The sequence below is a fragment of the Fringilla coelebs genome (genome assembly GCF_963513975.1).
Source record: "Fringilla coelebs genome assembly, chromosome: 6".
NCBI lineage: Eukaryota > Metazoa > Chordata > Aves > Passeriformes > Fringillidae > Fringilla > Fringilla coelebs.
Genome location: NC_140034.1, coordinates 37805861 through 37828301, shown reverse-complemented (window position 1 = coordinate 37828301; position 22441 = coordinate 37805861). Strand labels below are relative to the sequence as shown.

Sequence of the window (22441 nt, the reverse complement as noted above, 5' to 3'; positions counted from 1 at the left end):
CCTGTGCACTAGGAAGAGCACTGCCAGCAGATCGAGGGGGTTGATTCTCACCAGGGCTCCTCTACTCCCCACTGGTGAGACTGTATCAGAACCAGTGTGTTCAGTTCTCGGTTCCTCAGTACAAGAGAGATGTGGAGCTGCTGGAGCAACCAGTAGAGCGCAATGAAGATGAATGGTCAGCTGGAGGATAGGCTGAGGTTGCTGGGCCTGTTTGGCCTCGAGAAGAGATGACTGAACCTCTTCTCAAGACTTCTGCAATGTCTATCAGTATATGAAGGGAAGGTGTCAGAGGATGGAGTCAGGCTTTCCTCAGTGGTGCTAAGCAACAGGGCAAGAGGCAATGGGCAGAAATGGATGCACAGAAGTTCTGCCTGAACATGAGGAAAAACCCTATTGTGTGGGTGACCATGCACTGGAACAGGTTGCCCAGAAAGGCTGCGGAGCTTCCCTCACCGGAGATACTCAAGAATCATCTGGATGGGATTCTGTGCCAAGTGCTGCCTGAGCAAGGAGCTTGGACCAGCTGATCCATTGCAGTGCCTTCTGACCTCAGCCGTTCTGTGATTCTGCGATTTGCAAAAGGAAGCGAGACCGCAGGACCAGGAGCCGCTATCAACTCGGGAAAGGAAGAACAACGCAGTTACTTTAGCTGGCGGCTCTCTCGCGGCGCACACCAGCTTTCCACACGCGTGCGCGCGGCGTTCGTGGGCGGCTGCCGGGCGTGTGAGGGCCGGGCGGGGCCGGGCCGGGGCGGGCGGAGGTGGCGGGCGGGGCCGCGGCAGTCGGTGCGCGCTCGCCTTCCGCCTCAGAGCAGCGGGGCGGCCGCAGTCGGGCCTGTGCCGGCGCGGCTGTGGCACCGCCGTCGCCGCTCTTCGGCTGCGTAACTCTTCCCTCGGCCCCTCCCTTCCCTTCCCCTCGGGCCCAGCGGCGGCGATGGGTTCCCGGGCGTCCACTCTGCTGCGGGACGAGGAGATCGAGGAGATCAAGAAGGAGACGGGCTGTGAGTGCGGGGGCCTGAGTGCTGCGGGGCGGGGCGGGAAGTACGCGGGATCGGCGGCCGGAGCGGGGCCGCTCGCAGTCCCTCGGGCCGGGCAGGCCCTGCCGGCGCGGCCGCGGCGTTCGCGTCGGGGCAGTGCCCGGTCCCAGCCCCCGCAGCCCCCGGGGCCGGGCATGTTTGGCAGGCCCGCGGAAACCTGGGAAGCTCCTCTCGGTTCCCCCCCACCGCTGCCGGTAGCAGCAGCGAGATCCCAGTGGGATAGAAGGGAAGCTGTGCTCTTGGTGTGTGCAGTAATTTATTCGGTCAGAGGTAACTCCTTGGGTTTTGAAGAGTTGTCTGTCTCGATGCCTGGTGCTGGAGTTTCTCTCAGTTTTTAACCGAAAGAAACTGTCGTTGGATAGTAATTTTTTCCCCCAAGTGTTATTTGTTTCGTGGGCTGGTGCTGAATTTGCCGTAAGGGTATTCAGAATGACTGCTGAGTGGCATTTAAACCATAAAAGAAGTAATGTAACTCACGAGAGATAAGTGTTATTAACTAAAAAGAAGTGAAATTTCTGTATTAGTCAGCAACTGAGAGAGCATTATTTAAGCTGGACTCTAATATTTAGATACTTTACCCTACAGTGTTTGATCGAGTTGTTCTGCATAAACATAAAGTACCTTAGAGAAGGTGAAACTCCAGTGTTAATTTGCCTGATAGAATGATTGCCTGAGAGTTCCAGCAAATGATAATAAATTATTTAGTTCCACTAAACGGTAATAAATGCAGGATGCCTTCCTAACTATCTGGGGAGCAGAGGTCATAACATCATAGGTATCACAAACTTTGCTGTTTGTTTCCCCAGGAAACTTCTCAGGTTAACATACCGTGCCCAGCTGACAATTTTTCTTCTGAATATACTTTCTGATCTTTTCTTGCTACTTGAAAATGCTTTCTTCAGTTTTCTTTCCAATATAAATTGTATCATATATTCTTCTTAAGTGTTAGTTTATTTGTGTCAGGAAAATGAGTGGCTACAGGAAAGGAGTAGAAGAAGATTAAGACGGCACTGGTGCTAGTGTAGTGGCAGGCTGAGTGGGTTAACATAGTTTCCATGATCATTTTTCCATCTGTCATGAACACCTTCTGCAGGAAGGCTGTGATAAACAAACAGGAATGTCAAATTCTGTTTATCCAGCAATACTTCCTATTGCTTTTTTTCTTTTTAGTCACAAAGATCATGGAGTAAAGGTAGCCTCCTCTCACTTATAAAGATGCTTCAAAATCCAAACCCCAAATCTGGACTATTTTTCCAGAAGGTTTTACATTTTTCCTCATGCTGCTACTTGATTTTGTCTGTGGTGTTTTATTCCTTAAAGTTGACTTACGTGATAGTTAAATAAATACCAGTAATATGGCTGTATAGGCATTGTAAGCAATAAATCCACTTGACTCTAGTTAGCCTCAAAATGCTTTTCTTGTATCATCAGAGGGTGATCAAAGTTATGACTGGTGGGTTTCAGCTTTGTGACCTGACGTCTGTTCATTTTCTCATGTTTTTATCTAGTAAATTTTATAATTAATACTACTTTGTTAACCAACCATTGCTAATCTCTGACTCATGATTGCTTGTAAGTCATCACAGTGTGTCTCGTTGACGTTATCAATCATTTTCTTCTTCTCCCCAGTCTGTAACTGCAGTTTAGGAATGTGATTTTTCTCAGCTTTTTTATATTTCTCTAGGTAGATGGAAAATTCCACCAAGTTGTTAGCACTGTTATGCACTTCATATAGATGAAAATATTTATACAAGGTGGGGAAAAACCCCAAACAAACACTGGTTATCTGGATGAAAGTTCACAGGCAGAATGCTAAGGTATTGTTACCAAATAGACTGCTGTGGTCTGTTGGAAACTTGATGTTGATGATACTTTAGCTACTGAAGAGTTTGAGAGATGGACTTTGTAGACATGAAAAAATCTGGCAGCATTGCAAGTCCATCTTGAACTGGTGGTCTGATAAGTGCTCCCAAGGATTCCTTTTTGGCCTCTTTACTGTGAAATGTGTTTTCTACAGTTCATCTGGGGTAGGTGTGAAGCACTGAGTAGAACACTTAACCAATTTGATTGAGTTCAACTGTGGAATTATATAACTTCTGCTCAATTTAATGTAGCACAAAACTGAATAGCTAATGAGATTGACATGAGTGAGAAACTGTATGTTAATGTTCTTCATCAGAACAGATAAAGAACATGTCTTTTAGGGCACTAGAAGCATAGTCTTTCAAAAACTATGCAATCACACAATCTCTTGAATGAAATTTGCTTGGATTCTTTTTTTTTTTTTTTTTTTTTTTTTTTTTTTTTTTTTTTGGTAGTGAAAAGCACTTTGTAGGGTAAGTTCGGAGACATGTGCAAAGGTAATGCCTGAGGTTCTCAGCAGCAGGTGTGAAGCCTGAAGTTGGCAGTCCTAAATCTCACATGATGATGTCTGGAAAGTGTTTGCTTTGCATATAAACATTTTGAGATTTGAGCTTGAAAACACCTTGAAGTCATCCTAATTGCTTTGATATTTCAGTAACAGCTATAAAAAAAACAGATGAGAGACCCAAGATGTTGCTTGTCTGCATTCTGTTGCAAGCTTTTGGAAAGCTGTTGGAATGTAACAGTATTCAAACTATTTGGTTCACACCCTTAGTTTCCATGCTTTGAAGCACTCTGCCTAAGGATTAATAATTAATTAATGCTCATACCTTAATTTAGGAGGAAAAATGTTTGCATGGTAGCAGATAATAGATATATATATATATATATTTCAAAGTATGTAAATATATTTATATGAGTTTATGCTACTGTTGTAGACAAGAATATGTAATTGCTAAAAACTTTACAGTGATTTAACATAAGTAAAATAGAGAGAGCAACTCCTAATTTAGAGGTCTTGACCCTAAATTTTTAGGAGAATCTTAGTGGAGTAGCAGTATAGATAAAATGGTATTTCAGCTAATTTTAAGCCTTAACTGTAGATTTTCAGTCATAACCTTAGAAGCAGTCACAAATGGCAGATCTTAATTCTCTTAGGTATTCAAGAGAATCCTTATCTTTGCTTACAAATGCAGTGAAGAATGTCCAGTGACACAGCTTTTGTGAGGGATGAGAGCCAAAAGGAAATTACGACAGAAGACAGTGGTGAATCTGAATCATCCTCCTTTTTCACAAAGCTGTGATGTGCTTTTTGTCTAGTGTGACGTTAATGAAAATATCACTTCTCCTGTCAACAGCTACGTACGATTTCTCACATACTAGCTGTTAACAGCGATGTTCCAAAAATGTAGATGCTGACATCAGTTTGGGAATAGTAGCTGAGTAGAATTCTCATCACCTTCTTTGTTTGCAGGGAGGAGTGGGAGTATGGGGCTTCTAATACATCTAACTCCAGCCTTCTTTTTTTTCACCATCAGTTGTTGTTATGGTATCTAAAACATTGAATCAGAAATGCAGAAGGTTGAAGTCTTTAGAGTACTGGTACTTGTTTTCTGTGTGTGTTGCTTAACTTGAAAGTGAGCAAGCTGTCCAGTCTGATTGTAGAGAAGTTGCCTGAGGTGAAACTGAGCAAATTGCCCAATCTTATGCAAAGAATGCAAGTTGCTGAGGAGACAAGAAGGTTGGGGGGGGGGGAATGTCTTTGAAAACCCAGTTGCTGGCAGGTCATGCTAAAGGAGGGAACTGTTGAACCTAAACAAATAGCCTTGAGAAAGAAAGAACAAACCTGAAAAAAAAAAATTGCCTGACTTGTCACAGATCAAACAACTACTGTGCAACTTCTTCCCAAATAAGTTTGAGCAAGTAAGAGAAGCATTGTGCATGTCCTGGTGAAGGCTTTTTAAACTACTTAATCTGAAAATTACACTAAGTCCTAGTTTAACATTGTAGACAATAACACCTTACTGAATACACATTAACATTCAATTCAGTCCTATTTCATGTATTTATTAACTTCATCAGAAGAGACTGAAAAGCCAGGATCTCCTGTAGGGCCTTGTAGTTTAACCTCAGCTGACAACTAAGTACCACACAGATGCTTGCTTACTCCCTGTCAGGGTAGGGGGGAGAAGCTCGGGGAGAGGGGAGGTAAAATCCATGGGTTGAGATAAAAAGTTTAATAATTGAAATAAAGTAAAATATAATAATAATTTTTAAAATGTTAATAATAACAATGATAACACTAATTGTAATGAAAGAGATCTAAAACTCAAGAAAGACAAATGAAGCACAGTACAACTGCTTACTTCCTGTTGACCAGTGCCCAGCCTGTCCCCAAACTGCAACTGGCCCCTCTTGGCCAATTCCCTCCGGAATTGTGTACACCGGACATGATGTTCTGTGGTACAGAAGATCCCTTTGGCCCGTTCAGATCAGCTGTTCTGGCTGTGCTCCCTCTCAGCTTTTTGTGCACCTCCTCACTGGCAGAGCCTGGGAAGCTGAGAAGCCCTTGGCTTAGGGTAAGCACTACTTAGCAACAGCCAAAACAACAGTGTGTTGTCATTGTTACTCTCCTATGAAATCCAAAAACCACAGCACTGTACCAGTTACTAAGAAGAAAATGAACTTTGTCCCAGCTGAAACCAGGACAAGTGTTCTTTCAGTGTTAAAGGAATTGCTATTCTATAGAGGTTTATCCCATTCACATCACAGGCTAAAGATCTAGTTGTCTAATATCTTGGGTTCTCTAGTACCTTGGTAATGTTGACACAGTTATGCTGAACTTAGTATTGCCTTTGTAATTTATGTTTCAAAATGCAGATTTAAAGTTTGCAATAACTTTCTGCTTGCTTTGTAGCCCCACTCATTTTCAAATTTTTTTTAGAAATAGGCTTTTTGATTTTAAATTCCATGTCCTAGAACCTGGAAATTAATTTTGTGAGCAATTGCCTCCCAGGTTGGGCCCAAAGGGTTTCAGTGAATGGTGTAACATCAGGTGACCAGTCACTAGTAGGGTTCTGCAGGGCTCCATTTCAGGGCTGGAGGGAGGTTCTCGTTAACATCTTTGTAAACAACTTGGATGAAGAACTGGAAGGCATACTAAGTAAGTTTGCCAGTGTCACTAAATTGGGAGGAGCTGTTGACTCCCTCGAAGGCAGAGAGATCTTAACAGAGGGCTGGGCACCAAAGTTTTGCTGGTTGAATGCAGGATCTAAAAAATACTGTTAAATTTAATAATAAATCTATATGTGGCTCCAAGTTCTGGAACAAAACCCTCTTCATCAATGCTCTCTGGTGAGCAGTGATAGGACCTGAGGGAAAAGCATGAAGCTGTGGCAGGGAAGGTTTAGTTTGGATGTTAGGACAAGGTTCTTCACCTGGAGAGTGAATGGGCACTGGAACAGGCTCCTCAGTTTCAACAGTGCTCTCAGGCACATGGTGAGATTCTTGAAGATGGTGCTGTGCAGGGCCAGGAGCTGGACTCAAATGATCCTTCTGGGTCCCTTCAAGACAGGTTATTCTCTTATTCTATGAACTCCAAAATGTTCAGATTTCAGCAGTCCTGTAAAGGAAGAAAAGTAAAGTAAAAATTAGAGCCTCTCTGACCACTTTCCAGATACAGAGAAACTGAGTTCACTTTCTGTCTTAAGGTGGAAAACAGACAATGGGAGTAGAGATAAGCAAAAGTGAAGGAAAGATACTATAGCAGGGGTCTTTAGTGTCATGAGTGATATAGAGGTCATCAGTGTAGGCTGTGTCCAGATTATTTCTAGCTGTAAAGAAATTAAAGAAAATAAAACGGACCTATGAATCAAATATTTTTTCTTTTTAATTGACATTTACTGAGTCAGATAACCAAAAATTGTTAAAGATAAAAAATAGAAATGGGTAGAAGATGGTTTAGACAGATTTTTGAAGGATGAGTAATTTGTAGATTCTTGAATACTAAGCTGTGATTTATAGCTCACAAAGTCCCTGAATGCTCCTTGTCATGTGCTTTCAATGTAACTGGTTCTATGTGGACTCTTTTTTGAATACAGCTTCTAGCAACAGCGCAGTTCAGCGTAATGAGGTGCTCTCCTATGAGGAATCACTGACATGCTAATTTGTCATCTTTTTTCTTTTTTTCTTCAGTCTCCCACAGTCAAATCACCCGCCTATACAGTCGCTTCACCAGCCTGGACAAAGGAGAAAATGGCACTCTTAGGTGGGTAATTCGGCTGTACTTGCATTGGCACGTCTGTATTGGTGGCTTGCTGTTGCAGGATGTCTGCCTGTTTTTCTCATTGGTAAATCACTGAGGCTGTTGTAAGAAGTTCTTTCATACCTGCTGTCTACATGAAAGGTCTAACTGTTGAGCTGAGGTGCTCTAAGTACCAACTGTCTTTACTGTAGTGTTAAAGGTTTGTAGTAGTTAATAGGCAAAGTTCAGATTTGGTATTCAGAGTCTTATAAAAATGTTCAGAATTGTGAAACGACACTTTTAGATTGTTATTTCTTACCTTTTTTTATATGCTTCTACTGTTTTATATGAGAAGGGTTCTGCTGTGTCATCTTTATCCTGGCTTTCATAAGAAAAAAGATCTATACGTACTTGTTTCTAATATCCAGTGTCTTTAAACGCTACTTGGATCCATTTACTATATTTAACTTTGCACCTCTTGTTGAACATACATATCTATTAGTATGCTTAAAAATAAAAAAAGAGTTGGAACCAAGTCAGTGGGACTAAACAAACATTCTATTATTTAAAGTGGTAGTGCAGAACATTCTAAGATCTTTAGTGTTTGTTTCCTATCTACAATTCGAAAGCTGCAGAAGTAAACCGGTTTCTCACAGCTTAGTCAATTAAATAAAGGTGAGTCTTTAACTTTATCTGCAAAATATTTTTCATTTTGATGGACCAAGTCTGATAGAAAAGGGTATTCTCAACCAAAAGGTAAACTGTGGTGAGAGGATGGCCTGTTAAAATATATCTCTGCCTGCTGTCATTCTGTAGCCTTTCCTACTCTCATGGATTTTGTTTCCCATTCACCATATAGCCTCAGTGGCATAGGAAAGCTGGAGAAGAATGCAGGAGAGAGTAGGAAAGGGACATCATTGTAGCATAACATGAGATCTGGCTCTTACAGAGTTAATTTCTTTCATAGCAGCTCTATCCCAGTCAAATTCAGTGATTCAGGCGTCACCTGAAGTTTTGTATGTGTTCTTGTAAAATATGACTGCAGAATGCACTATAAACCCAGAAAAGCTATAGGCCTACCTATAAGCCAACCTAACTGTAATGCTGGAATCACCTCTTTGAAGATCAAAGTGGCAAGTTGTAAGATACATGGTCTTTGGCAGTACTTTGGGCTTACTGCAGCTTCCTTTCCTGAAGGAAATGCGCAGTTCCTTCTGGTGCCACAAATTGCTGACTTCTCAGCATTTAAGTAATTGGATGTGGGATTGTATGGTAAACAGGACTACAGAGTGATTATTTTGGGTTAAAAATACTCTCCCTCCCTTTTTGCTTTTTGTAGGTTTTGAGGCTGATTGACTCCAGTGATTTGGACTGTGGCTGTACTGTAAATTTCTAGACTTGCATAGCTGAAGGGATGACTAAATTGATTGTGCATGTAAAAAATTGGCTTGGGATGGGATATGCAGGAACTTCTAAAAGCTCACTCTGACACTTAAACCAACACATTATATAAATTGTAGCATTGACAGTTCTGATGTAGAGATCAACAAATGAGATTGGGATAAGGTTAATACTCCTTATGTTTAAAATTATATGTGAATTTAATATTAATTGATGAATTAAGGTGATGGCTACTGGATTAGTCTAGGACAATTTGAACCTAGGACATGCTCTTCCTTGACTCTTGCATGTTCTCCTCTAACACTAAATTCACTTACTGAATCCGTAAGGTTTGTATAAATGTCAAAGTGATTGTACTCAGTTTATGTAAGAGGAGTAATTTATTAAATATGCTATGAATGTTTGTTGCACAATGCTTAGTTTCACGGTATTATACATCAGGAGGAGGCAGACTTCCATTGTTGATAATCATGTGGTACTTAGGAAAGGAAGTGGAGGCTGTTTCGGAAATCCTAGCAACCGTGTGTGTTATGATTCCTTAGCTTGCAGTCTTGGCCCCTAAGCATAACCCACTCTCAAACATGTCTGACTTAAGAGTGGCATTCAATTTTTTAAACTTGTTCTGGTACCCTCAAAATGCAAACACTATGAAGTTTAGGTAATGGAAAACTACTTCCTGAAAAATAGACTGAAGAGAGAGCAAGAACTACAACTTGGAAGGTCATAGATGTTGATTTCTGAAATACAGATCAAAGAGAACTTGATGCTTTAAGGCAAGTAAGAGGAAGTTATCACTTGCTTACTGCCACCAAACAGTTTAGAGGGTATGTCTTCTGTTTGTTTCCTGTGAGCAAGATTTATTGTTTCCGTAAGGATGACTTAGACCTTTGACTTACAAATCAAACATGACAAAATCACTCATGTGACCATGGTTAGGAAAAGAAATGTCAGTCAGTTCTTTATGGCATGAAATAAATCTTTAAATGCATGCCACACTTCTGAAGAAGGGCAAAGTAAAGAGCACTTTGTATGGAAAATCTGGTAGATGATGATTAATCCCGGTAGTTCTGGAACTATAATCAAAAGCAGAAATCTTTCATAGCCAGATATTTCTATCCTGTGTACCTATGAGCAATTTCAAGGCACTTTGTTTTTAAAGAGTTACAGAAATGAAATATTAGAAATGGTTATTGGTAAACACAAAGCTTGGTTTTCAATAAGTTCTTGGTTTTTGCTTCATTTTTTCCCCTCTCACATATTTATTCTTTAAGTGGCTACAGCCAGTTTTACCTGTAAAGGTAAAAATGTCAGGTTTACCTTCACCTTTCTTTAAAAGTGTAGAAAAATTTTGTAATTTTCCTTAGCTTCACCTTTTCCAAACAAAATTAGTTTTTCTAAACAAAACCATGTTGGAAAAGACAAGACAAAACTGTTCTTGAAAATTCTTTTGTCACCTTTGATTTAAATATTGTGACATGCTCAGTTGTCAAAACAAAAGATTGATACCCTTGGTTGTCCATAGCTACATCTAAATTGTGAAATCTGGAATATACTTGTTCTGTCTACATCCTAACTATAGCTCAGGAGGAAAAGAGTACATGTGTCCTTAATTACATGCTGATTTCCAATATGAGGAAATAGTGTAGCATGAACAGGGCAAGTATGTGATTGCTTAGTGAGTCTCCCTGTTGGGCTGGTACTGCAGTGTACATTACACAAGAATACCTTTGTTCCAAAGTTTATCAACTGTAAGTTGCTCTAGACAGACATGTATAGAGCTATAAAAGGAGGTACTTATGTACATTGCAATCTTTGCATGTAACTTTTGTATGGAACCTCCACTTAACAGTAGTTTCTTGGGCACTAGGGGAAAAGACAGGTTAAGCGCTTGAGAAGTGGTTTTTACTGTACAGTAATTGGTATAGCCTGGTAAGCATGGACGAAGGAAGGAAGGGAAAATGTTCTGAAATCTGATAGCTACAGAGAATAGACACACTGAGCTGTTTATGCATGTCTCATATTTATGAAAGCTGTTCACACATGTCTTCTGGAGAACTTCAGAAAGCCTCTGATCCTGAGAGAAGGGTAACATGAGCCAGCCAGGCCATCTGTCAGTCTTTGTCAGCTGACTGAACCATCTGGGTCTGGAAAGATGTCAAGCTTGGTCCTATTAGTTAAAACAGATACTGCAAGATTACAAAACGTAAAAGCTAGCTCTCTGAATGTGGAATTCTTTACTTTCACTCAAGCAAATGCAAAGCATTTTTAGCTTTATCTAAAATAGAAAAGACAGGAAGGATATGGGTTTGGATTGGAAAAGACGGGGTACAAGAATAGTCTATACTTGCATCTTCAACCACACTTTATGCATACTGCCTTTTTTCTTTCCTTCCTTATTGCTCATCTAATTATCACCTTTTTGCATACTCCTTGGCCTTAGGTTTATGAACCAATTAGTGCTGTGATAGTTAAGCAACTTTTAACATTTGTGTAGAGCATGCGTAAGGATGGAGTTAGATGAGATGGATGACACAATCCTGAAGGGGGGGATATTGGTATTCTTTCCCCATAACTTCTCCAGGCCTCTAGCGCCTCATTGTCAGCTGTGGTGCTCTTAGATTTTTTGAAGTTTTTGAACTGCCTCAAGTTGTGAATTCAACAGAAAGCTAATTGGAGAGGAGAAGGTAGGGAGTTTTTTATACGGGATACATTAGACCATCAAAAGGGTAGATGAATGCAAAGCTAATGTTAGCAAAGGGAATAGAGCAATGGAACCTCTTCAGGAGTAAGCTCTTAAATCTTTTTGACCAACTTGCATGATACATCTCACTGCTTTTAATTATTTCCCTTCTTCAAGTCATTTCTTGTTACCTGTATTCTCTGGGCATCTTTCCTTTCCTCTACCACCTCTGATGAACGTATATGTGGGAGTTTTTTCCTTTCCATTATTTTATTTTAGCTCAGCTCTAGATACCCCGCCTCATTCCTGGTGAGGGAACAGCATTTTGCTAATATGTAGAAGTAACAGGAGAATGTACAACCAGAAATGGAAGGAAAAAGGGGGTCTTGTAGACTTCTTGCAGTCTTTGGGATCAGGCAGAACCACCTTTACAGTGGGGATCTGCTCTGTGCCTTGGAGGGAATATTCATGCTTAGGAACGCTTGTCTTGCTTAGAATCTAGAAATTCTTTGGTGCAAATTACATCTAATTACGAATACACTGGCATATTTGTGTTAAATGGTTGGCCTGCATAATGTTCACATGAAATTAAAGGTTGCTTTGCCTGTTGCATTTAAGCAGAGATTTCCTAAAAGTCAGGTTCTTGTAAAGATACCTTAGAAGAGCCTTGTTGCCCTTATGTATGAACACATAAGAAGTAGAGGGTATTATGTTTCATGTAAGTGCCAGCTTCAGCCAGGTGAAGTTGGTCCCTAATGACTGCAGGAAAGCTTAGCTTTATGAAGTGGAGAATAACTTACCTCACATTCATTTCCTTTTATGGCTGTTGCAGCTATTTCAGTTATAACACTCACTCAGTAATGTGCTCTTAATAAGCAAAAGTGCTCTACTGCAACCCTGATAATGACAGGACAAATAGATTTGGAACCAGGGAATTATTTGTGGTTAATTGTTAATCTCCTGTTAGAAAACAGAATCACTGGAGGCTGAAATGCCAAGTGTCTACTGAGGCTGCATACTAAAAAGTCATTATATACAAGTAAAAATTTCTGAAGGATTAGGATTTTGGTCTACATGGAAGAGAAAGCAGCTTTTAGGTTATAAAGTTAGCATTGACATTGAAGTTCTGCTTTTAAAATACTGTTATTAGGACATAGGCTTTCCACATCACTGCATCTCCTGCTTAAATCACTAATGCATACTTTGCCCTTCAGCAATAGCTTAAAATGCGGCAGTCCTGAAGGGTCTGGCAACAAGTTGATCATGCTAAACAGATGTTAACTTTGCCTATTAAAAATAACACGGGACCTGGTCACAGCAGAAGTTTGCTGCTCTTAAAACTTAAAAATATGGTCAGGTCACTCTGTTAGAAGGTCAGACAGTTTAACCATGTTGTAACAGATGCACTGTAATTAGGATTCTTAATAGTGCTGTGGTGTTGACTGGGTGCAAAGAGTGCTTTAGAATACATTTAAAACTAGAACATCTTGCTTCTCTGCCTTTCCCAAGCTAGACTGGTGATAAGTCAGCCAATTTCTTTTTTACCCTTTAATATCACAGCATTATAAAAGGCTTTTATATTTGAATAATCTCAAAATTTGGTTGCCTTCAGTTTACTAAGCCAGGTTTTTAGTTTAATGATGCCATGAGTCAGACCTTGTTGCCAGTTTAGTTAGTGAGCATAGTTTTGAAAAGTAGCAAACATTCAGTTATCAAGTTTAAGAGTTTGACCCCAACTTCAAAACCATCAAGACTGCATTTGACTTGAAGGGAGCTGCCAACGTTTCTGAAGATTGGGCAGGAAACATCAAGTTGCACATCTAGACAGAATAGAGTGGAAATTTCTTACAGTTTAACCCCCTTGCTGTTTGCAGTTTAAAATCTAGATGATTATGAAGTGCATCTTGAGCTAACTGGTAAGTTGCTGTGTTCTGTTGTAAGGAAAAACAAACCAAGCAAACTTGCTCACTAAGACACATTTGGTGTGTTTGCCTTGGTCACACCAAGATTACCCACTTTGCTGTCACTGACAGTCTGTCAGATTGAAAGACAAGAGAAAATTCTAGTGTAGTTCTAATAGGAGAATGAAGATGTGTTCATGTCATACTGTTCTAAAATGTGTATTCAGTACAGCTCATGATGTCTTTCAGATCAGAAGAATAACAATGTAAGCATAGCTGTGTTTATATTGTGCTGTGTACAAATAATCATGACCAGAAAAGAGAATGGCTGGCAAGAGCAGTGAGTATTTGCCTGTACTGGTGAAATTATATCTGCTGTACAGGTACCTGTAAAAGTGTAAAATTGCCAGTTTAAAATAGGAATACTGCTTGGTTGAAGTGAAAATAATCTGAAATTTGGCATTTATAATAAGATACAGATTTATTGCCTAAACAGACAAAAAAAATCTATCAGAACATGCTAATGACCTATAGTATGCTTAGAGAAGTATGGTATTCTTCCAGAATCTGAAGTAAGGCAGCCTGGAAAAGTCATGACAACTCATATGATTAAGTATCAAAATAATTATTTAAAAACCCCAATGAATATTTTCATTGAGCCGGAATTTCTTTCAAAGCAACTTCAGAAGCTTTCCTTTTCTTACATTGCAAACTAGTTGGCATTATTAAGTAATGTTTCTAGCACAAATTATGTTAGTGTCTGAGAAGTGTTGTTTATGTGATAAATGAGCACTGCTAGTTTGTAATGCAATATAGGTTTGGCATTGTCTTTTGCTTTATTTTGCCATTAGTCATAAAGAAAACCTGATTTAAAAAGTTGCATTTTCAAAATCACCAAATGTCTTGCTGCAGAAATAGGATTCCCCTGATGTTTTACTGCGAATTCTTTTTAAGCAACTTTTTCTTTGACTTCAACTTTATGCTGACTGGTTGTGTTCTTGCTTTCCTTAGCCGTGAAGACTTCCAGCGGATTCCAGAGCTTGCCATCAATCCACTCGGAGACAGAATTATCAATGCCTTCTTTCCAGAAGGGTGAGTGTCAACAAACTGAATTGATGAGCCGGTACAAAATTTGTAGTTTGTCAGAAGTTTTCATAGAAGTGAAATGCTGATAGTTAAAGCACAGAATTTGAAGTGAGTAATACCTGAACACTTCAAACTTGCCATACAGTGTGTGTGAGTACATAATTTCCTCAGCATATTTTAATTCTCTTAATGAGAAATACTTTGACTTTACAAGACTTTTTTTTGGCTTTATTTATTGACAAACTCAGGCTTCTGTCAGAGTTTTCCACTCTTCTTCTTAAACTACTTAACACTTATGAAGAAATTCTAGGCCCTGTATATAATTTGGTTCTTAATGCAAACTTGTATCGACATTATTCTGTGTTAAGTGGCATTACAATTAACTAATTTGGTCTTACTGTATCTGATATAGTAAGTGTACTATTGTTATTCCATTGTATTTTTTTGGTTGGTTGATTTTAGGTTTTTATTACATTTAAGACATAGATTATGATACTTCTAACACAAATCCAAAGAGATGATCAAATTTTCAATATTGTCTCTCTTCATTATGCCTCTCTGGATTGTCCTATGGAATCTCTTGAACACAGTTGTTATTACTGATTGATGAAGGGTTGGATTGTCTGATCGAGTCATAACATCAGCTAAAACAAGGCTGGGTTCACTGAACAGAAAGCAGGCACCCTGGAAAGTACTTACATGGCTGGTTCCCACAGAAAGTAGAGAACTCTTTGTCAGAGAGCAGTGAGCAATGACAGCCCCACAGGCAGGGGCCAAGGGTGACAGCAGAGCTGGAAGGGGTGATGTACTTGCTGAAGAAGGGCACACACCTGAACACAGAGAGCAGAGCAGGGCCACTGACTGCAGTCAGGTCAGCCAAGGTCCTGTGCTTGACAGTGCTGAAACTAGTATTAGGTCGATCCAGATCAGCAAGATACATTGCTACCTTCCGGCACAGCAGCAGCGAAGCTTGGGCGTGGGTTAAGGGTGAGGGCTTCAGTTTAAATAGACTTTGCGGGTCAGGGAAGGGGAGCCCAGTTAGATTTCTCACACCTTCTGTTTTTCTACACATCATACTTTGTAACAGCGCAACGATCCCAGCCTGCAACAGCATAGGCAGCCAAGCCCTGGGGAGATGGGAATGAAAGAGTTCACATCCTCTTGGTGCTTTGGATATTAATAGCCTTCCTTACTGAAATGAAGAGCTTGTGTAAGGTACGCCGAAAACTGACCTGCTGAATTCTTACACAGAGAGGACCAGGTGAATTTCCGTGGATTCATGAGGACACTAGCCCACTTCCGACCCATAGAAGATAATGAAAAGAGCAAAGACCAGAATGGACCAGAACCACTGAACAGCAGAAGTAACAAGCTCCACTGTAAGAAATATGAACCTTCCTATAGAATCAGTAATTTTTCCATCTTCTTTTTGCTTGGGTTGGGGTTTTTTTTCCCTGCTTAGGAATGGAGGAAAGGGGCTTGGGATCTCCTGCACAGTTATTTCCTGTGGAATGATCTCTTCTAATGCCTGGTCTTTTGAAAAGCTTACTTGGAACCTTAACTGTTCAGAATGTCAACAATTGAGCCATTGTTATTTAGAATTTGGTGGAATTAGTTGACTCTTGAGTAATATATATACTTTGCAAAATGTCTCATAACAGAAGTGTTGCAAAATGGTTTGTATCAAAATTATTTCAGATTTAGAAGCCACGTCCCATACATGAATGAACGTTTATGCTTATTTTTCCAGTTCTTCCATAAAATTCTGCTTTTTTCCCCCACCTTCAGCTGAGTGCTTTCTTAAGTATTGGATGTCTGCCTGCAGTTTATGAACAGAATGCTCTTTCTTGCTAATTAAAGTTGGTAACAGTCCCCAGAGCACTTAAAATTTCTGTCATATCTCATCCAGAATATAGTCAAAGAGAATGAATGATCATGTAAAAACAGTTGGCTCTGAAATTAAAGGTCTAAATGTATCTTAGTGATAATTATTCTTCCATGACTTGAGGTTTTTAGGAAATACCCTGCAAGCAGAGTGCTTGTGAACAAAAAATTTTTCCATTATTGGCAATAATGCTATTTCTGTCTGTGGTAACAATACTTTATAGAACTGAGGATGAGTTCTATGGTGAATTAAAATTTTAAGCTAATTCTCTTAAAATAATTTACAAGTATTTAGTTTTGTTGTTTTTCTTTTAGATACATCTGTTGTTTTGGAGAAAAATAATGGCACTTGATTTTAACTGTTCCTTCTCTTTCTTTCTTTCTTCCCTGTAGTTGCTTTTCGATTATATGATCTAGATAAAGATGACAAAATTTCCAGGGATGAGCTTCTCCAGGTAAATAGCACCGGGCTACTTTGAATGACTCAATCATGATGTTCTCTGTCACTTCATACCCACTTGGAAGAGGGGAGCTAGAATGGTTTTCTCAAAAGAACTGCTGGAGTAATGTGGTGGCTTTGCTTACCTCTGCCTTAAAGCTTTAGATATAGTATGGGACTTAATTCCTTTTTGGTAGACTAGGCAGATCCTGTTGCTAGTGACACCTAAACATTCAACAAATACACTAAGCTTCTTAAAAAGTACCTTCTGTAACTTTCAAAGGTACTTCTAAATGGATTTCAAAAGGACAGTCGCTGAGGTGGATTAGGTTGCTTGCCTGATCCTCTGTGCATCCTCTATACACAATAAAACTTCTTGAAATTGTAGCAAAGGTAATCAAAGTTCATCAGTTTTGTGTATGTATGAAACTAGGCTTGTGCTAGGAGTAATTACATGCTACTAATCCTGGGAAGTACACATGGCAATTTGTGGTTCCTGATGTAAGAAAAAGGTTTGCTTTTGACTGGAACTGCCCTCTTCTATCCGCTCAGAAAATGCTTTACTGAATGTGGAGGGTAACAGCACTGGACCATGTACTTTCAAGATTCCTGTAGGCAGATATCTCAAATAGCAGATATTCAATCAAATGCTGGTATGTTTTCTGGGGGAAAAAGAAGCATTGGACAAAATTACTCATTCCTAGTTCCAAAAATTTTCTCTTGCTTCTGCCTTTTCCTGCTGCCTAGTGAAAAAGCAGGATTCTTTGTCAGTGGTGGCTGCAAAAGATACCTGTATTTCCTGAAAGACTTAATGTACAAAGGACAACAGAAGTCTGACTAGAAATTAATTCAGTGAAAATCTTGTGTGGTGTTATTTTGACAGTACACATAAAAAGAAGGCACTAAGAATACTTCTGTTCCTATGTCAGTGATGGTTATTTTGTATGCTACAGGTATTACGGATGATGGTTGGTGTAAATATTTCTGATGAACAGCTGGGCAGCATTGCTGACAGGACAATCCAGGAAGCTGATCAAGATGGAGATAGTGCCATCTCCTTTGCAGAATTTGTAAAGGTTTGTAAACTATGTTTTTAATGACTAAGTGAAGCTGCTCAGTAATGAGCAAGTCATTCAGACATGCAAATGGGAACAGAGAGGAAGTCATTAAAATAGTTGTGCCTGCATTTGGGCAAAGCCTTCTGCTAGCTTTTTCATGCCTTTATTAGTAATGTTTTGGTTTTTTTTAATACTGTTGGGGTGCTAATAATTAGTCCACATGTTTCTTTATACTCTTAAATAAAGCTACAGCCCTGAAAATACTAAAGAACTTTCGCTTTTTGTTTTGTAACTTCTTCTTTCTACAAAAGTAACCTGACTAGCACAGTTAGAACAGATTAATTCTTCTGCTGCAATAGCACTGATCAGCTTTTATGTGTAGATTTCATCTGCTAGCAATACAACCAATACTGGTATTCAAGTTCCTAGCTCTGGTACTCTGAATTACATGTTTTGATAGTCTGAAATAGGTAATAATAGGGAGCCATTTTAGAAAGTCAGTGGAGGAAGTTATCCTGTAGCAGAACAATTTCAGCTACCTAATGAGATACTATTGACAAGAGGAACTAGACTTATCTTGGAGATTACAAAAAAGTGACAGAAACAAGTTGCAATATGGGAAATCGTGGTTTGCTCTAAGGAAAACTTTTTACTAAGAGGATGGTCATAGCTTCTGAAAGATGTGGAAATTTCTTCCTTGGAGATACTTAAAGCTTAACCAGTACAAAGCCCTAAGCAACCTGATTTAGTAGGTCCTGCTTTAAGTAGGAATTGAAGGATTGGACTGAAAGACTTACAGAGGTCTCTTCAAACATAAATTACATTAATCTTGGAGCACTGAAGTCTGCTGCCTGAAAAAGCCTGGAGCAGAGTAATGTCTTCATGCCTCAGTGTTAATAGCAATTTAGTGAATGAACTTGCCACCCCAGTTTTGCAATGATCTACATTACTGGTGCTCTGGTCTTGATTTTGCCCTTCAATGATTGCTCACATCCCTTTCTCTGTTCCATTCTCCCTTGTGTTTCCTGGCTGGATGTTACCAAACTATCTAGTTTTGGAAATCCAGGCCTTTCTGTGCTGTTGGCAGACTGAAACCACATTAGTTACATTTTGATCGATGGCCTTCTTGCGGCTTTGATGGCTAAGTTCCTTCCCTTGGACAGACCTTAGCCCACAATGAGAAACAGCAGTCTCCATCTAGATGAAGTACTGGCATGCTGAATTGAAGACATCCCATGTTCCTGCCCATTTCCTCACTACTAGAATAAGAAACCTTGTAGGAGAGATGTACAATAACTTAAGTAGCTGTTTCTCAATTTTATTGCAGGTTTTGGAGAAGGTGGATGTAGAGCAGAAAATGAGCATTCGATTCCTTCACTGATGGATGGAGAGCCTATTCCTTTCTACTCCAACTATGTAATGAATAGAACTTCATTTTCTCCTTAGCACCATACCCCAGAGCATTGCTACTGGTGCATATACAGTACATCTCAACCCCTCCCTGATTTGTTCTACCAATGTGAACATTCCCTGTGCAACAGGAACGAAGGGAAATGGCTGCCATGCAACTTGGAAAAGGAGCTTTTTTTTAATGCTGTCCATCCTGGGTTTTTTGCCCTTTCTCTTGTCTCCTTCTGCACTACCGTTTCAGTAAAAATGTCTCTCCTTAAACACTACTGTTTAATCTACAAACTGATTCTTCTGAGCTCTGAATCTGAGACTAGAAAAACAGGAACATGCCACAGAAGTGCCCTCTGAAATATTTCAGAGACAAGCATCTACTCAAATACTAGGTGCATTGATAGTTTCACTTTTGCCACATTACAGCTGCCTTTTATTAAAAAATATTTTTGCCCTTTTCCCATTTGGCTCTTTACATGCAGACTTGTTTCTTCAGTGCTTCTAAGTCTGCCTTTTACTTGAGAACTTCTCAGTTTCTATGGCTTCATTGTACAACTAGCACAAATGCATGATGATAGCTAAGAGTACTTTAAAGTACTGTGAATAGATTTTGTTCTTTGTGGAATGAATTCACAGGGACAATAGTAGAATCTATGGTGGGGACAGGCTGTGATATTCTCAAAAGGAATAGGAAATCTGCACTATGTCACTTGAACTGTTCTAGCAGCAGAGGCAGAAACTTGTTTCTTTCCTTTGCATAGCTTGCAGGCTTGACAGCTGGTGGACCATGAAGTGTCCTCTCCAGATTGTTTTCGTCTAAGATCCCTCCCCTCATCAGGGTGGTTTTGTGTCTGAAACTGTAAATTTGTTTACCAGTGTGCCAAATGCAAGAAAACCAGTCATGCTGAAATCTGGATTTGTAGTTGTGTAACTGGCCCCTGGTAACAGTGTAATGAAACATGAAATCGTGAAACTGATTTCATAAGGTTTTTTCCCAAATTATAGTGGCCTGCATAATGAGTAATTATTTATATTTTCCAGTATGAAAGTCCTAGTCTATTATATTTGTGTTGAGGGTGGTAGCTGTATTTAAGAAAGCTCTGGCTTAAGAATACAATTTTGGAAAGATCATATTATCCCAGATATTTCAGAATGTATTTCTATACAAATCTCTTTGCAAATGTAAGATGATTAATACTATTATTGTACTGCTGATAAATTAAAGAGATTGGAATCCTTGAAGATTCAATAGTAACAATTTTCTGTGGCTAGATTGACAAATGATCTTGTGTAGTTCAGCTGGGGCATTGCACAATCTGGGAGATACTTCCAATAAAACCAAAAAATCCTGGGAGCTTGTTTGTCGAAGAATCGGTGTTATAACTGCTTCTCTGTCATGTGTTAATGTTTCTATAAATACTTACCAGTCTCAAAACTACTGTTAAATGTGCATTTCCTTTTTTCTCAGTTCCTTCAATCATCACTTTCATTGAAAAATAACATACAAGTCTCTGAAGGATTTTTGATTTGTTATAAATAAAGGAATTCAAAAGGAAAATGTTGCACTTCATGGTTTTGCAGAGTGCAGCACAGTTCTAGAAAGAAATGTAAATTGAAAAGCTCTACTCTGTATGAGAAAGAAACATTATACTTTTATAACTGCCTCATGTAAAATAGGAATGTAACAGTACTAATGAAAAGTAAAAATTGCTTGTAGGCTTTGTGATTTGCTTAGAAGTAGGTGTTTCTGTCTTCTGACACTATAGTTGTAACCTATGGTTGTGCCTTATTGTCCCAGTGAGACTGGATATTGTATTTATCAATCCATAAGTAAACCTTCCACTGTATAAACAAAAACCAAAACCAAACCATCCCCTAGCTCTTCCTGTAGGGCAACCAACTATCCTTTAATTACTGGAAAAGCTAAATACCAGTAAGAATGGTGCTAGCAGGTCTTACAGATCAGTTTCTTATAACTGAGCTTGTTTTCAAAGTATTGATAATGCTTCATTCTGCTGGCAGAAACCAGTGCAAAACATGAGCTCCAGAAGAGGACATGCAGAGCTCATTTGTGACATTTGTTCCTACAAGCTCCCACCTCAGATGTCAGATATTTTTGCTAATGTGCTTGAAGGTGAACACAAATGGTCTAACAGATGTACTGCAAAAAAACCCCATAACACAATTGATCAAAGAACAACCAACCTTCCTCCAATAACTCAACTATCAAAATCTAACTTTGCCATTAGCAGAATAAATGACATGTAAATAGCTATCTTACTCAATATTCTGAAAACTATATATGTAACATATAATTTAAAAGGTGGTAAACTGTAAGAGGAGTTTTAGAGACCTGAGATCTTAAATTTGTTAAATTTAACTAAGCTGTACAGATACAAGCAGATTTCCACTAAAGTAGTATTTGTAGCATACCTGGTTGCTTATAAAAGTATTTTTTCTTGAGAAAGGTCATCTTGAAGGTGAATGTGTTGCCAGCTCATAGAGCTACTTAATATTTCATCTTTGTCATTTGGAAAAGTAGTACAAGGGATAGGATTTTAAATACAGGTGACCCAGTCTACTGAGGGATAGTCTATTTTCAAATCTGCACCTATGAGTTTATGTTGAGACTGGCTGGAGGCTTGACTGCAGAAATATGTGGTTGCAGCTGGTACCAGAGTATTGTGAAGATTGTAGACAGCAGAAATAGCTTTGCTATCTAATCAGTACTGAAACCTGCGGGCCCCTTAGCTTGGCAACAACTGGGAAAAGAATCCAAATACAGGATTTGACTCATGAAGAGCAGGGGTAAAAATTATGTTCTGTAACTGTAGAATGGAACATAAAAACGTGCTTTTGGTTCTTTGAAACTGGAGCTTTGGTTGTAAATAGAATGTAGGCAAAATATTGAAGTTAGCAAAAGCGTTTCATTCCAGTCTGCTCCAAAACGTGACGCGGCAGAAAAGCGTTGTATTAAATGTTCGAACACACGTGTTAAGATTTTGAGCTAAATGGTTTGTAGTAATCTGGGATGAATCACGGTGAGACGGGGGTGTTTCTTGAGAGTTTTCTGAATGGGTACGTACTCCTCTTCACACTCTTCAATGCATCCACCCGTCAGCTTGAAGTGCAAAATTACCGCTGCTAAAAAAAAATTGAATAAAAAAATTGCGGATGACAAAAACCCGGCAGAATGACTGAAGGCCGCCTTTCGGAGCAACCATGATGCTCGGTGAGCTCAGCAGGTGCTGCAGGGCCGCCGGCCGGGACCCCACATCCCCGCGCCCGTTCGCCCCCGGCCGGGCGGTGCGCGGCGGCTGTCCAGCCCGTGCGGCGCGGCCCCTTTAAATCCCCGTGGAAGTCACCGGAGGACTCGCCCCGGGCCAGTCCCGCTCGCGCGGCACGAGCCAATCGCTTCCCTGTGCCCTGCCGGGGGCCAATCAGAGCGG

At 39.7% G+C, this 22441-nt stretch overlaps 1 protein-coding gene across 1 annotated transcript; it reads left to right on the top strand.

Moving 5' to 3' along the window:
* Nucleotides 1–772: 772 nt before the first annotated feature.
* On the top strand, nt 773–20847 carry CHP1 (calcineurin like EF-hand protein 1). The gene is made up of 7 exons (XM_084207867.1): nt 773–1000; nt 7094–7166; nt 14136–14216; nt 15462–15589; nt 16488–16549; nt 17487–17609; nt 18919–20847. The coding sequence occupies exons 1-7, from the start codon at nt 934–936 to the stop codon at nt 18970–18972; spliced, it is 588 nt and encodes a 195-aa protein (XP_084063993.1). The 5' UTR covers nt 773–933; the 3' UTR covers nt 18973–20847.
* The last annotated feature ends 1594 nt before the right edge of the window (nt 20848–22441 follow it).

Excerpts from the sequence above, each read along its gene's own strand:
- CHP1 (XM_084207867.1), top strand. The coding sequence starts at position 934 with ATGGGTTCCCGGGCGTCCACTCTGCTGCGGGACGAGGAGATCGAGGAG. Across the intron at positions 1,001-7,093 it reads GATCAAGAAGGAGACGGGCT|TCTCCCACAGTCAAATCACC; the intron begins GTGAGTGCGGGG and ends TTTTTTCTTCAG. Across the intron at positions 17,610-18,918 it reads CCTTTGCAGAATTTGTAAAG|GTTTTGGAGAAGGTGGATGT; the intron begins GTTTGTAAACTA and ends ATTTTATTGCAG.